The sequence below is a fragment of the Corapipo altera genome, unplaced genomic scaffold (genome assembly GCF_003945725.1).
Source record: "Corapipo altera isolate COAL_440 unplaced genomic scaffold, ASM394572v1 67, whole genome shotgun sequence".
NCBI classification, from domain to species: Eukaryota; Metazoa; Chordata; class Aves; order Passeriformes; family Pipridae; genus Corapipo; species Corapipo altera.
In genome coordinates, this window is record NW_020884906.1 from 653,162 (window position 1) to 667,170 (window position 14,009).

At 62.3% G+C, this 14,009-nt stretch overlaps 1 protein-coding gene across 2 annotated transcripts; it reads left to right on the forward strand.

Moving 5' to 3' along the window:
• The first annotated feature begins 2,868 nt into the window (after positions 1–2,868).
• On the forward strand, positions 2,869–13,167 carry TBX1 (T-box 1). Of its 2 annotated transcripts, none has more exons than XM_027652333.1 (8): positions 2,869–3,010; positions 4,184–4,640; positions 7,942–8,043; positions 9,428–9,599; positions 9,833–9,988; positions 11,344–11,411; positions 11,619–11,719; positions 12,411–13,167. In XM_027652333.1, the coding sequence occupies exons 1-8, from the start codon at positions 2,977–2,979 to the stop codon at positions 12,836–12,838; spliced, it is 1,518 nt and encodes a 505-aa protein (XP_027508134.1). In that variant the 5' UTR covers positions 2,869–2,976; the 3' UTR covers positions 12,839–13,167. The 2 variants fall into 2 exon arrangements, with proteins under 2 accessions (XP_027508134.1, XP_027508135.1); XM_027652334.1 differs by having other exon boundaries at positions 2,889–3,010; positions 4,235–4,640.
• The last annotated feature ends 842 nt before the right edge of the window (positions 13,168–14,009 follow it).

Below are 14,009 nucleotides of genomic sequence, written 5' to 3' on the forward strand. Positions count from 1 at the left end.
GGAGGATGAGGGGAAAGGGGGAGAGGTGGCCCTGCCCTTCTTTCCCGTCGAGCTCTTGGCGTTTTCGCACCGCGGAGATGTTTCTGGCGGAGGGGCGGCGGGACAACCCCGACCTCTCCTCCCACCTGCTCCGGCAAGGTGTGAGCTGCGAGGTGCAGAACCTCCGGGCTCGATCCAGACACACGCCCCGGCCCCTGGACGAGAGCAGAGCCGGGGGCAGAGCAGTATGACTAACGGCGGGGTTAGCAACCCCTCATGCAGAGTGCTTTGCATGCGGAGCGGCCGGGGAATGGGACAGGCGTTCGCGGGGCTGGGCGAGACGCCTGCTAAACGTGGCCTCTGGGTTTAGGCCCTTTTTGGGGGTGCAGGAAAGGGGACGACCCCGCTCCATTCCTTCGGTGGGTTCTGTCGCTGCGGGGTTCCCGTCGCGGGGCAGCCGGGACTGGTTCCCCCCTCCATCGTCTCAGCTGCGCCCGGCGACGCTCACGCGTGTTGGAACCCCGCGCGGGCTGCGAGGCCGGGCACGGGATATAGGAACGGGGCGGCGGGATCTCCTCTCAGGGATTTGGGGTTTCGGGGCTGCAGCCCTGCGGTTTGATGGGGACCCTCTCCGCTGCCGCCCGGGGAACAACGATTCCCGGCGGATCCCCTGTTCCCGGTAGACAGCACTCAGCCCTGACCCCGCCGGCCAGGTGAACGGGCCGAGGGGCCGGTCCGCGCCCGGGCTGCCCCGACGTGGCGCCGCTTGCAGCTGGAGCTTTACGTAAGGAGTAGGGAAGGAGAAAGGGATAAACGTGGAAAACGGTGAGGGCAGTCAAGGGATGGACAGTAACCCTGAGCTCTCCGACTCTGCTGGGGCGTTGGATTCGTGTCTTTTCTTAATTTCCAGGGGAGAATATTTTCGTTGTTTCTGGGGGAAAGGCTGTCCAGAGCCGGGCACACCTCGGGGAAGGGGATCGCATCAGCCCTTGAGTTCCTGGAGGCGGCTTGGAGTTCGCACGCGTGGCTCCTCGCTTTCCTCCGGTATTGCCCGGGGTGCCCAAACGAAATCCGTCCCCCTCCCCCTTGTACTGCCGCCAGGTGAGCAGCGCGGGTCAGCACCGGGACACTCTTCTCTGTGGCGTGTCCGTGAGCTCGGGACAGAAGTTGCCCCGGCCGGGAGCCGCGCTGCCAGCAGCAGCAGCAGGGAAACACAACACCGATCGTGTCACGCTCTGCCCTTATGCCGTTAGCTGCAGGAACATATGCTCAAATATGTAAGAGTAGTCTAGATTTTTCTCTGCAAATATTTTTACCACATCCAAAGATAATATTTCAACAGAAGAATCAAGCCCCGCAGGCTACAGACAGGGCAGCTATATATAACCCGCTTGCTCACTCCGGCTCTCCGCGCATCGCTCGGGTTATGCAACCCCCATCGCGGTGGTAGCCACCGGCGCGCCCCACGGCTCCGCCCGCCCCGTCGGGGCATTTCCCCGGCACCTCGGTGCAGCCACCCGCCCGGACGGACCGGTACCGGGGCTCGGACCGGGACTGGTGCTGGTACCGGGGCCGGGCCGGGGCCGGCGCGTCGCCTTGCCCCGCGCCGATGCAGAGGAAGGGCCCGGGGGACGCCGCGGCGCTCCGAGGGGCCGGTACCGGGTGGTGAGTAGCGCCTCGCCCTCCCCGGGGCAGGGACGGGAGCGGGCCGGGCCCCGGCCCAGCCGGGCCGTGCAGGTGCTGCCGGCGGAGCGGGCTCTCGGGCCGGGCTGGGCAGGAGCTCGCCTGCCGCCCAGATCGTTGCTTTCCGTTTTCTCCGCTTTTTTTGGCGAAGGAAATGCTCGAACGCCGTCGGGTGTTTTGAGGGTTTGGTGACCCGGGGCTGGGGATCTCATCCGACTCCGGCGAAGCGGCCGGCGGTACCTGCGCCCTCAGCGCACCCCGACGTGCCCAGACCCCGCCTGCTGCGGCGGCTCGGACCGCGAATCCCCGAGGCCACCGAGCCCCCGGGGCCGCTCGCAGCCCCGCGGTGGATGCGAGCTGGAGGAAGGGAGCAATCCTTTCTCTCGGTGCCGGACATCCGCAGCGTGACGCCGGGCTCGGCTCGGCTCGGCTCTTCCCTTCCCGTCGGCCGGCTCCCGGAGCCGTGATTGACACCGCCGGCCCCTCCGCCCGCCCCGCAGCACATCCCATCCCTCCCCGGCGGCCGCTCGCCTTGCCCGGGAGGCGGGGAAGGGCCTCCCCAGCCCTTTGACACCGTCTCGGCAGGAGTTTCACTTCGCTTTCGCCGCCGCCGCCACCACTTCTGCAGGCAAACACCCCCGGCTTCATGTGACGCCTCCCAGCCACTGAATGGGGGAAAGCGCCTATGAGGGAGACACTTACCCTACGTGCAGGAGAAAAGGAGGGGACGGGGAGGCAGAAGCAGGAGGTGGTGGTTGGGGGGAAGGGAAGAGAGAAAATAAATTAATAAATCGGAGGGAACGAACTTGGGGGGAGAGAAATTGAGACCCCGGGAAAGAAATTTATTTGTTGCCCCCCCGGTCCCCTCTCGCTGCAGAGCTTGCTCCGCCGTTGCGGTGCTCGGCGCTGGCTACAAAGGGCCCCAGGGAAGTTTCTTGCTCCCCAGCGCCCTTCCCGGGGGTGACAGAGGGTTTGGGTTGTTTCGGTGTTGGATTTTTTTTTAAGTTTCCCTTCCCCCCCCCCGTCTGGAAGGAGGGGGGTCTCATTCGCACCTCCCTGGATGGTGCCGTAGAAAGGAGGGGAGTGAGGGGGTGGGAGGGGGGGCTCGTGGTGGGAGGCTGCCGCGGCTGCTGCTCCTGCATTGGTGTCTCCCCTATGGACGAAAACAGCCCTCTGTCTCCCAAGGCAAATGCTTTCAGTATCGCCTCTCTGATTTCAGTCGCCGCCGCCGCCGAGCAAGCAGGGAAGGGAGCGCTGGAGGAGCGCCGCGGCCGCCGCAGCGCGCCCGCCCGCCCCGGCTGCTGCCCGCAGAAGATGCACTTCAGCACTGTCACCAGGGACATGGAAGGTGAGCGCCGCGCTCGGCCCCGCAGGGTGCGGGGACGGCACCAGCGGCCGCCGCGTGTCGGAGGGTTTTCGGGCGGCCCGGGCCGGCGGCCGTGCCGGGGGCAGCGCACAGGACGCGGCCTGCCCGCGGGGCCGCTCGGAGCGGGCTTTGCCGCTCCCCCCGGTGCGCCTGGGCCCCTGCAGTCCTCCTTAGAGAGTTGGGCTCTGTCCGTGGCCCGGTGGCAGCTTTCGACGGCTCCGCCGCTGGGACCCGCATCTTCTCGGAGGTGCTGGAGCATCCTCCGACAGCGGCGGCCGTGCCCGGGGCAGCGGCAGGCCGGGGCTCGGCTCCCGAGGGCTCTGCAGACCCTGTCTGGCCTGGGGGCTGCTTGGGAAATAAAGCAAGAGACCCCCGGGACCTCGAGGAGCCTTTCAGCACCGGAGGGGATCCGAAGGAGCGGGCCGTTCGCCGGGCCGGCCTGTCAAGCGCCCCAGGCCCCGCTCGGGCCGAGGGCTGCGTGGCCGGGGCTGTCCCGGTGCTCCTCGGCGCGGGTCCGGAGCTCTGCTCTGGTCCCGATCCGCTCCCCCTCTCTCGCCCGGGAATGGAAGGAATGGGGGATTGCCAAACCAGATCCGCCTTCCCCTGTCAGCCGCGGCCCCGCGGCCCCAGAGCGAGGGACGTTACCTGCAGCAGGGTAGCTACACGGAAATAAGAACCGGTTTCTTTCTTTGAGTTCCCCCACTCCTCTTTCTTTTCCCCCTCTTTTTTTTTTTTTTTTTTTTTGGATAGGGGGGTGACAAAGGGAGTTTGCTTTGCCCCAAGTGGTGTGCGGCGAGGGAGGCCTGCAGAGATAGATAGCACGGGCTTTGCACCGCCGCGGCTCTTGGCAGATCTCTTGGATTTGCAAAGGAAAAAAAAAATAGAAGAAAAAAAAAGGAAAAAAAAAAAAGAAGCCGAGGCAGGCAGGCAGCGGGAGCAGCGAGCTCCCCGCCTGCCCCGGGGGGAGCGAGGCTGGGGCCAAGCAAAGCGGAAAGGGGGAGGCGCCCCGCTGGGCTGGGCGCGGGGCAGGAGAGGAGGCGGAGGGCACCCCGCGGAGCCGGCGCGGAGGCGGGGGCCGCGCGGAGCGGCGCGGAGCTGGGGGGAAAGCGGGAGCCGGAGCGGAGCCCTGACCGCCTGTTTTTGGAATGATTTCAGCTATCTCCAGCCCCTGGCTCACCCAGCTGTCCCATTTTTGCGATGTTGCAGCTTTCACGGCCAACAGCCTGAGCAGCCTGAACGCCTCCGGGGGGTACCACCTCTCCCCCTCCCCGGGGGACCCGTACGGACAGCATGAGCCGCCGCACTACGAGCCCTGCACGGCTCAGCAGCACCCGCACCCGCCGCCCCAGCCCCAGCACGGCTATCCTTTCGGCGGGGCGGCGGCCGGGACCAACCCGCCGCCCCCAGGCCCCGAGCAGCCCGAGGGCGCCGGGGGAGCCGCCGCGGGGCCGGCCGCCGTCTCGGGCTGCTCCGCCGGGGCGGCCGCCGCGGCCAAGGCGCCGGTGAAGAAGAACCCGAAGGTGGCCAACGTGAGCGTCCAGCTGGAGATGAAGGCGCTGTGGGACGAGTTCAACCAGCTGGGCACCGAGATGATCGTCACCAAGGCAGGCAGGTCAGTGCGGAGCTCCCGAGCGGCCCCGGCTCTCCAGCCGCTCCCTCCGGACCCGGGCACTCAGGCCAGCCGGGGCGGCGGGGTCCGGCCGCGGGGGGTTGAATTCGCACTTTGGGGGAAACTGGGGCTGCCAAAGGGCGAGTCGCGGAGCGGCCCGGCCCAGCGGTGACTGTCGTTTGATCCTGGCGCTTCTCTCGGGGCGAAATCTGCCAGCTCTTGCGGCCCGAAGGCCTCGAGTGCTGCGGGCAGAATGCGCGGGTGCTGCGGGCTGGCGGCGAAGGCGTGCGGAGGACGGCGGGCAGGGCGCTGGGTTTCAGCCCCGCTGGAAAGGGCGCTGTGCTCCTCCGGGCGCCTTCGGCTGCCGGTGATCCCGCACGGGACTTCGATCCATGTTTACGGACGACAGTATGTGCTGCGGGGGCGGACAGCAGTGGCACGGGGAAAAGACAAATGGAACTCTCGAACGCTGCAATACCTGCTAAATGCATGTTGTAGCACGGGTAGATCTTTTCCTTCCGGCGTGGACGCGAACGGACCCTAATTCTGCACCTTGAACCGTGTTCCAGGGCTGTTGCATTTCCCGATTATCGAGTAACGAGCCCTGTCGAGCCCAGCTCTTCTCGGCCCTGCTCCGGCCGCCGCGGCGCGGTTCCGGGGCCAGGACCCCGCTCCCGGCCGGGGAACAAAGGAAGCGGCCGATGCGATCGCGTTAGAAACGAGCAAAACGTGGGGGGGAGAGGAGCCCCAATTACGGTTGTTAATTATTGCATTTAATGGAGATCCCCGGGAAACGCCGCGGCCGCGGCGGCTCGGGCAGAGCTGCGGAGCTTTCCCCGCCAGGCTCCGGGCAGAACTGCCTTCGGGGGGAGCGAGCGCATTGTTCGGGCTCTGACTCTTCCCCCGTTTGAAACGATCCGGCGGGGAGGGAGAAAAGAAAACCAAACAAATTAAGGAATGCCCCGGTGCTTGCTCCAGTTGTGCCCGGGGCTGGCTGCGGCGGGACGGCCGGGGGCGCGGGCCGGACTCTGCTCCGAACGGCCCGGTAGGAGCGGTGACCGCCGCCGTGGGCTCCTGCTCTCCCGCCAGCGGTTTGGAGGGTCCCGAAAAGTGCAAAAAAAGAAACATATTTACGTGTACGCAGTCGTTTTTGTTTTGTTTTGTTTCTTTTTTTGTGTGTGTGGTTGGATTTTTTTGGAGGTTTTTTTTTTTGTTTTGTTGGTTGTTTTTTTTTTTTTTAATTTGCAATCGACTAAAACGGAAGGTGCCCGGTGCAGGAGCAGCCGGTGCCGCGCTGCGGGACCCCGGGCGGCATTTCCCGCAGACGGTGCCTGCCCCGGCGCCGGCTCGCGCGCTGCGCTGTCTCCGGCCGCGGCCCCTGAGCCCGGCGCCGAGCTCGGCGGTGCTTTCCTTTGCGGAAAAGGTCGTTCAGGCTCCAGGCAGAGGCTCTCTGCAAACAGGAGCTCTTCGATCTGGCTTTCTTCGCTCTCCCAGAACAGCGGAAGGATTGCAAATACCCCACTTCAAAAGGGCTCGAAAATTAACCAACTCGATTTGAATCGGGGGCTTCTTCCCTACCTTTCTTCTCTTATTTTATGGCACCGTCGAATCTCCAGACAGGCGAGTAAAAACAGGAGAAAACGGAGAAAACCAGCAGGAAAAGGCTGAGGAAAGGCGCTACTAAGCCTGTTCTCTCCCAGCCTCTCTGGGCTGACCCTGCTGTTTGTCTAGATGGGTCTTATCATCTCAGGTTGTTTGTTTTAAAACTTAGTTTTAAAACAAGAAACACCGGAACTGGAGCTAATGGGAGCTTTTACACGTTTAAAAATAATAATAACAGAGGGAGCGACTGGAAACGTCCTCCAGAGTTTGCTAAAGCGTTACAGGGAGGGAGACGCAGCCGCCCGATCCTGATGCAGCCCGGCAGTGCCGGGCCCGGACTGGAAGAGCTGCGGAGCCAGAGGCGCGCTGCCCCATCGTCCTGCCAGGCGGCCTTTCCTCCGCGGGGACCAGCGGCACATAACAAAAAAAAAACCGGGAAGACGCACAGCGGGTCCGGCCGTGCGCTCTGAGAACGGGCCGGGGGGGACTCTCGATATCCGGGTTTGATCGGGTTGTTTGTTCAGGGGGTGTTGGGAATTTGGTTTTTCAACGGCTGCAAATCCCCTTCCCGAAATACTGCCCGCTGTCGCTCGCTTGATTTTCTACTCGGTAAAACAAAACCGAAGCTATAACGAGCCCCGAGGCCAGGACACATCTTCGGCGTGTCCCGCCGGGGAGCCGCGGCCGGGCCCTGTCCGCGGTGTGCGCAGATGGAGGAGGGAGAGACGGGCGGGCCGTCCCGGCCCCTGCCCATAGCCCACCGCAGACAGCATTTGTTCCGCAGCCCCTCGAAGGAATCGTGCCCTCCCTGAGCGTGGGATCCGTGTCCCGGCTTAGCCTGGGGTCCCCGGGGACCTGCGCAGAGCAGAACGGCGAGGGGCAGCCCCGGGGCTCGATCTCCCCTGCCCGGGAGCCCTGGGCTCCTTCCCCCTCTCCTTTTGCCCCGCAAAGGTGCGGGAACAGGGAGCCCGCCCGGGCTCTCACAACGAAGTGGAGCCGGGACGGGATTTTCTGGGAGATCCCTGGTGCTCTCTAGTCCTTGCCTGCCGAAGGGGAGCGTTCACCCCTCCGTGCTGCGGGAGGTCTCCCGCTGGCCCCGAGGGCCACGGGGCTGCTGTAACCACTGCTTTCAAACGGGCGCAGTTTGGGGGGTACAGAAGCTGCAGAAGTGGAAACTCCCATCACCTCGTGTCGTTCTCAGGAGTTTCTAGATGTGCCCCCAAGGGCTGCCCGGGACTCCCGAGGCTCTGTTCCCGGCTCTGGTGTGGGTCCGCAGACGGGGTAGTGCCTTGCATCTGCGTTCAGTCAGGTCAGCTGAAAGGATGGGGAAATCATGGGGAAGAAATTCTTTTCACTCGGGTCTCCCCATCGCAAAGGCAGAGGAGGCACTTGTTCCCCCTGCGTCTGCGTTCCGCCGTGGAGGGGCATTCCGGGTGTCCGACACGAACGGTCCTGGAGCCGGCGGGAGAGGCAGGACCGCTCCGGCTCACCCTTTGGGATGCTGCCGAGGGCTGGGGAACACGGCAGCCCCTCTCCTCACGCTGCCCGGGTGCTCTGCCTCTTCCTCCGGCCGGCGGTTCCTGCGAGGGGACCTGTCAGCCGGGCGGGCATCCGAGCAGAGGGAGGGGAAGGGTACCGAGCCGGCCCCTCGGGGCTCCCTGCTGCTCCTCAGCTGAGCACTTCTCTCTCTCCTCTCTGCCAGGCGCATGTTCCCCACCTTCCAGGTGAAGATATTCGGCATGGACCCTATGGCTGACTACATGCTCCTCATGGACTTCGTCCCCGTAGATGACAAGCGATACCGGCAAGTAACACCCTGCCCGCCCGGGTTCTCGGCGCTGAGGGCTGGTGGTCACTGCCCACTGAGGGCTGGTGGTCACTGCCTGCTGAGGGCTGGTGGGTCACTGCCCGCTGAGGGCTGGTGGGTCGCTGCCCACCCCCTGCCCCTGCCCTCCGGGGCGCGTGTTGGTGCGAGATGAGGAGGAGACGCGGGATGTGGCTGCCCTGGGGTCTCTTTCACACCTTTGAAATGTGTCCAGGGCTGGGAGCAGCTGCGCAGACCCCCCGGGCCCCCCTGGGCCTTCGCACGAGGCCGGCAGGGGCCGAGGCCGGAGCAGCACGGGCAGAAGGGCAGGTTTCCACAGGGTGCAGGGCAGGAGCTGCCTTGTCCTGCCCAGAAAAGCTTTCCTTGTTGCACTGCTACATGCCTCCACCCGGCAAACACACATTACCCCTTGGCAAAAGTCCTCCCGGTGCTCCTTGAGTGCTGTAGCCTCTCGGCGGGTGTCCCCAGGCTCTGCCATGCTCTCTTGGGAGCCCGCTGGGTGCTTGGGTGAAGAGAGTGGGTTTTGTGCTCCGGAAAGGCATTGGCCACCCGAGCCACAAAACCCTGCCCTTGTTTTCAGCGGCAGAGTAGGAAGGCCTTGGAAACTGGCAACTCACAGGGCAGCGATGCAGTCTGGTTTGGAAGCCCTTTAATTTTTAAGACAGTGAAAGGTGCATTATGTATTTAGCCTCAGATCAGGACGCCGAGCAGGCAGCCCGCATAGGAATCGCAGGGTCCGATATATAAATATTTAGACAGATATCCAAATTCTCAGGGCGTCCTAGAAATGTTTGCTTGTCAAGGGAAGTGGGATATATAACATCCAATTGAGTATATCTTTAAAAAGTAATGTTTCTGCTCAAGTCCAATGGTGTCTAATTCCCCCTGTGCAAACACTGGCTTTTAAAGTAAACACGTGTATAGAAGATTGGTTTCTCTGTTTTAAATGTTACTGTTGAATATGTACTTTGAAAGAATGAAACAAGGCTGCTAAATTCTGGATCTGCTATTAATCTACACACAACTTTCCACTCTTCACTTAGAGCCAGAACATTACTGTATAGAGGGCTCTCTTTCACCCTTTTTTTAGAGGAGGGGAGAGCTTCTGTGGCTTCTCTCCCGAATCTACACGTGTAGCTATAAATTTCCTCCATTTCTCTCACGCCGGTTCCATCAGTGACCTGATAAAATATTATCTCTCCCCGCAGCAAGTCTGGCTGCAGAGAAGAGCTCGTTCCTCCCTGTGGCTGTAGGAAGCAGCAGTGATGGGGAGGCAGCACTTCCCCCTCACTGGGCTGCGGGTGCTGCAAGGGCGCGGGAGGGACCCCCCAGGGCCTGGCTGAGGGTGCCTTCCCTCCCGCAGGTACGCCTTCCACAGCTCCTCCTGGCTGGTGGCCGGCAAAGCCGACCCCGCCACCCCCGGGAGGGTCCATTACCACCCGGACTCCCCGGCCAAAGGGGCGCAGTGGATGAAGCAGATCGTTTCCTTCGATAAGCTCAAACTGACCAACAATTTGCTGGACGACAACGGGCATGTAAGTGTTCCCGGGAGAAGGTGTCCAACGCCGGGCTGCAGCGGGGGAACTCCCCGCGCCGTGATCCCCGTGGGGGATCCCTGCCCGCGCCCCTCGCCAGGGCTCCGCGCCCCGATCCCGCCCCAGCCCCGCGACTGCCCCGGGCAGGGGAGCTGGCAGGGCCAGACTGCACTCTCCTCTCTCCATGCTCCGCCTGGATCAGTTATTGTCTCCTTGCTCATTTTATCATTCAGATCATTTTGAACTCCATGCACAGATACCAGCCGCGTTTTCACGTGGTCTACGTGGACCCCCGGAAAGACAGTGAGAAATACGCGGAGGAGAACTTCAAAACCTTCGTCTTCGAGGAGACACGTTTCACAGCCGTGACCGCCTACCAGAACCACAGGGTGAGGCAAAAGGGCCGGGCCAGCCGAAAGCGGGGTTGGGGTCGCCCCACAGGTACCGTGGGTGTGGGTGCTCCCGACGCTGGAGGCCGGGCTGTGGTGTCTGGGGCTGTCTGGGGGTACTCCCACCTCCTCCTCCCCATCTGCTAAACCCATTCCGGGGCAGTGCCAGGAACCCGATAGCCGGGGGCTGTGCAGAGCTGCATCTCTGCATGCCCAGGAAGCGACGTGGGCTCCAGCCCCATCGCCAGCTTCTTCCTGCCCGGGGGACCTCATTACCTATGTAAACCTGAGACTGGGGCTAGTGGGGGAACTACAGGCCTCCCGCTGCGAAATGTCACTCACAATTTGTTTGGATAAATTTGCGATTTTACTACTCTAAGCTCGTAGCTCTCTATTCCCCCCCAGAATACAATTATATGTTAAAATCGAAACAAAACACCCCCACCCCAATCTGATGCGGATTTCTAGGCAGCAGTTAATCCAACTGCTCCTTTAAATTGCACCAGTGTGATGTAAAGAGCAGGAATCCCAGCGGCGAGCGCAAATACGATTTCCAGTGGGGGCTTTTCCGCGCCGCTCCAGCCGCCTGGCTCTGCACTGGTGCCACTGTCCGGGCCGGGGCCGGGTCCTGGGGCTGGATCCCAGAGCTGTCCCCGAGCAGCCGGTGGCAGTGCCACCCTCTGCAGTGGCTCCGAGCAGACTGACCCCAGGTCTCCTCGGGATGCTGCGGTCGGGCCGCACCTCAGCCCGCAGAGGCGGCGAGGCCAGAGCAAGGCTGTGCCTTTAAGGGGCTGCAGAGTCCTCCCCGGCTGGCATTTGCCTGATGGCTCCGGACAGCTGCTCTTTCTCTCCTGCTTTCTATCAGTTTGACCTCTAAGGCTGGAACTGTCACTGAGGGGCTTAAAGTTTGTTTTTCAACCCATTCCGGAAACTCACAATCACATACTTTATCCATGGATTTGCTTAAATATAGAAAATGTCCTGCCTTCTCCCCGGCGAATTAAATAAATACATAAGTATGATTTATCCAGTGATTTGTCTTAGCTGCTCCAGTGGTGACCCATATAATGTGGCATTTTCTTACAAGTGCGTTTACTCAGCTTTTGCAGCCGATTCAGGCTGCCTCTCCCTTCACCTTGAACTCATATTAGGTAGCATGTTAGCCCTCATTTTCTAACAGAGAAAGCACACGATTGTGCTCTGTGGCCGAGCACGTCCCAGCTCCACCAGCCACCTGGACCCTCTCTGTTACAGCAGGCACTGCTGAGTCCCCAAGCCTAATCAGGGACACGTGTTCTGTCTGACCAGGGAGCCCCGTGTGCCACTCTGAGACATTTTCCCATTTCTCCTTACAGATCACACAGCTGAAGATCGCCAGCAACCCTTTTGCCAAGGGATTCAGAGACTGTGACCCTGAGGACTGGTAAGGCTGTGCCTTTATTGACTATGACTACACCCCACTCCCGTTTCACGTGCACCTGCCCAGCTTACATTTGCACAAGGCCTGCAGGGAGTTTGGGGGACACTGTGTGGGGCCCCCTTTGCCAGCTGCAGCTCACAGCAGCAACGTTCCAAGTGTTCTTTCCATTGGACCATTGGCTCTGTGTCACTTCTCCATCTCTTCTTCCAGGCCCAGGAACCACAGGCCAGGGGCTCTTCCTCTCATGAGTGCTTTTGCCAGATCCCGGAATCCAGTCTCTTCCCCGGCCCACCAGAATGGGACAGAGAAAGGTGAGAGCCCCCACTGGCCAGGCCAGCCCGTCACCTGGGCCCTGCTGGCCTGCACGGCCCCCACATGCATGTTTGGGGCCAGCTTTGCTCCTCACGCTGGTGCACAGCCCCACTGCTAACCAGCTTTGCACTACTGCCCGTTTTTTGAACAAAAATAGCCACCTTCATAGCCTAATTAATTCTTGCTCGGACTACAGCACTGACTGTTGCACTCAAGCAAGTTTGCTGCTTTATAAAATACCACCCTTTGCCTTTAGTGTCCCCTTTTCGACTTTTTGGCAACAAACTCAGCTTTTCAGGCAGGGATGCAGTGCTGGCCACGGGCTCCCCCTCGCATTGCCCTTTTAACTGGCTCACGTTCAGGGCCCACCCGCTCCATTCAGGAGCTGCAGTCAGGTCGAACAGCACCTCTGCCCATTGACTGCTTTTCCATTACCCAGAGCAAACAACTGCAAAGACAACCGAATGCCTTTCTTCCAAAACACACTCCGGGCCTGCAAAATAAAGGGAAGTCTGTATTTATTTAGTGTTACACAATTGCAAAAATGTCAGGCGTGCACCAGCTTGTCAGTCAATTCAGCTCCATTTATCGCAGTCAGAAGGTCCCGTCCCGCCAGCCCCGCTCGCAGCGCCGCCGTTGCCCCGCTCCTCTCCCCCGCGTGCCGGGATGCTGACGGTGTGTCCCCCGCAGATGCTGCCGAGAGCCGGCGGGACTTCGAGCGGGAGGCGGGCGGGACGGGGCTGCACCAGGCGGAGGCCGCGCACCAGCAGCTCATGTCCCGCGTGCTCAGCCCCGCGCTGCCCGGCGGCCCCGGCGGGCTGGTGCCGCTGTCCGGGCCGGGGGGCGGCCGGCCGAGCCCCCCGCACCACGAACTGCGCCTGGAGCCCGCCGCGTCCGAGCCGCTGCACCACCACCCCTACAAGTACCCGCCGGCCGCCTACGACCACTACCTGGGCGCCAAGAGCCGGCCCGCGCCCTACCCCCTGCCCAGCATCCGCGGGCACGGCTACCACCACCACCACCACCACCACATGAACGCGGCGGCCGCGGCCGCGGCGGCTGCCAACATGTACTCGCCGGCCGGGGCGCCCGCGGGCTACGAGTACGGACCGCGGTAACGGGGCCGCGGGCCCGGCGGCACCACGGACACCGCCCGCCCGCCGCCCCCGCCCCTCCAGCGACCCGATAGGCCGGCGCCACCTGATCGACAGCTGCAGCGACCAATCAGCGGCAGCCGGGTCCACGCGGGCCGTGAGGGGCCGGGGCCGCCATCGCGGACGGAGCCGTGAGGGCGGCGGTGCCGTCGCGGGGTGACCCGCCCGTCGGGGGCCGTGAGGGCGGCGGTGCCGGGGCCGCCATCGCGGAGAGACCGCGGCTGCACTTTGATAAATGAAGCCATATGTCCTATCTCCCGGCGCCTCCGCCCGCGCCGGGCACCCGGTCCGAGGGCGGCTGGGCAGCGGCGGGAGGGCGGGGAGCGGCGGCGAAGCGGCTCGTGCCGGGTGTCTGAGGGCGGTGCGGGGGTGCCGCCGGTGCGGGGGTGCCGCGGGGCCAGTCCCTCCCACCTGGGCACACCGAGGCCTCGTTCGCGGGTGGCTCAGGTGGTTCTTTGAGGGCAAGGGAACGCTTGGGATCCTCGCTGCCAGAACAGATTTCCCACTTCTCCTCCGGCCCTGACCCTCCCGTGAGTTTTGGGGTTCACGGGGGTGCCTTAACCACAGCAGCACGTTCTGGAGCTGTTGAGAAGGGCCCGTGGCCAAGAGGACAGTCACGTACAGCTGTGTTTGTGTCTTGTTTTCACAACAACAGATGCAAAGGTTTAAAAACCAGCCGGGGGGGTACCTGCAGGGTTTAGGCTGTGTGTTCTCACCCCCTTCCCAGGCAGCCCCACACTCCTGCCTTCCTGGGGAGGTGCCTTTTAGAGGGACTTCAGGGTTTTTTCTCAGTCTGCCTCACCCCTTATATTTGGCTGACCCAAACTGCAGTAATCCCAAAGCACCCGTTCTACACCCACCTGCTTCCTGCATCTTCCCTCTTAATGCTGGTAAGTACTTTTTTCTTCTTCCTTTAATAACCTCCTTCAGTAGTCGTTGGTTGCTGTCGAAGGGATGGATGGCCCTGTTCATCGCAGTTTCTCGGTGATGTGTTTGGAGTAGTTGGTTTCTGTTTTCAGATGCTCCCTGAAGGCAGTCCCTTTGTGTTCAGAGAAGGTTTTGAGCAGCTCCTGAGCTGTGTTGGTATACAGTATTATGAACACTTTTCTGATTCTTCCATGTGACTCTATGAAAA

Coding starts and splice junctions, on each gene's coding strand:
- TBX1 (XM_027652333.1), top strand. CDS start 2,977: ATGCACTTCAGCACTGTCACCAGGGACATGGAAG. Junction 8,044..9,427: donor GTAGATGACAAGCGATACCG/GCAAGTAACACC, acceptor TCCCTCCCGCAG/GTACGCCTTCCACAGCTCCT. Junction 11,412..11,618: donor GACTGTGACCCTGAGGACTG/GTAAGGCTGTGC, acceptor CTCTTCTTCCAG/GCCCAGGAACCACAGGCCAG.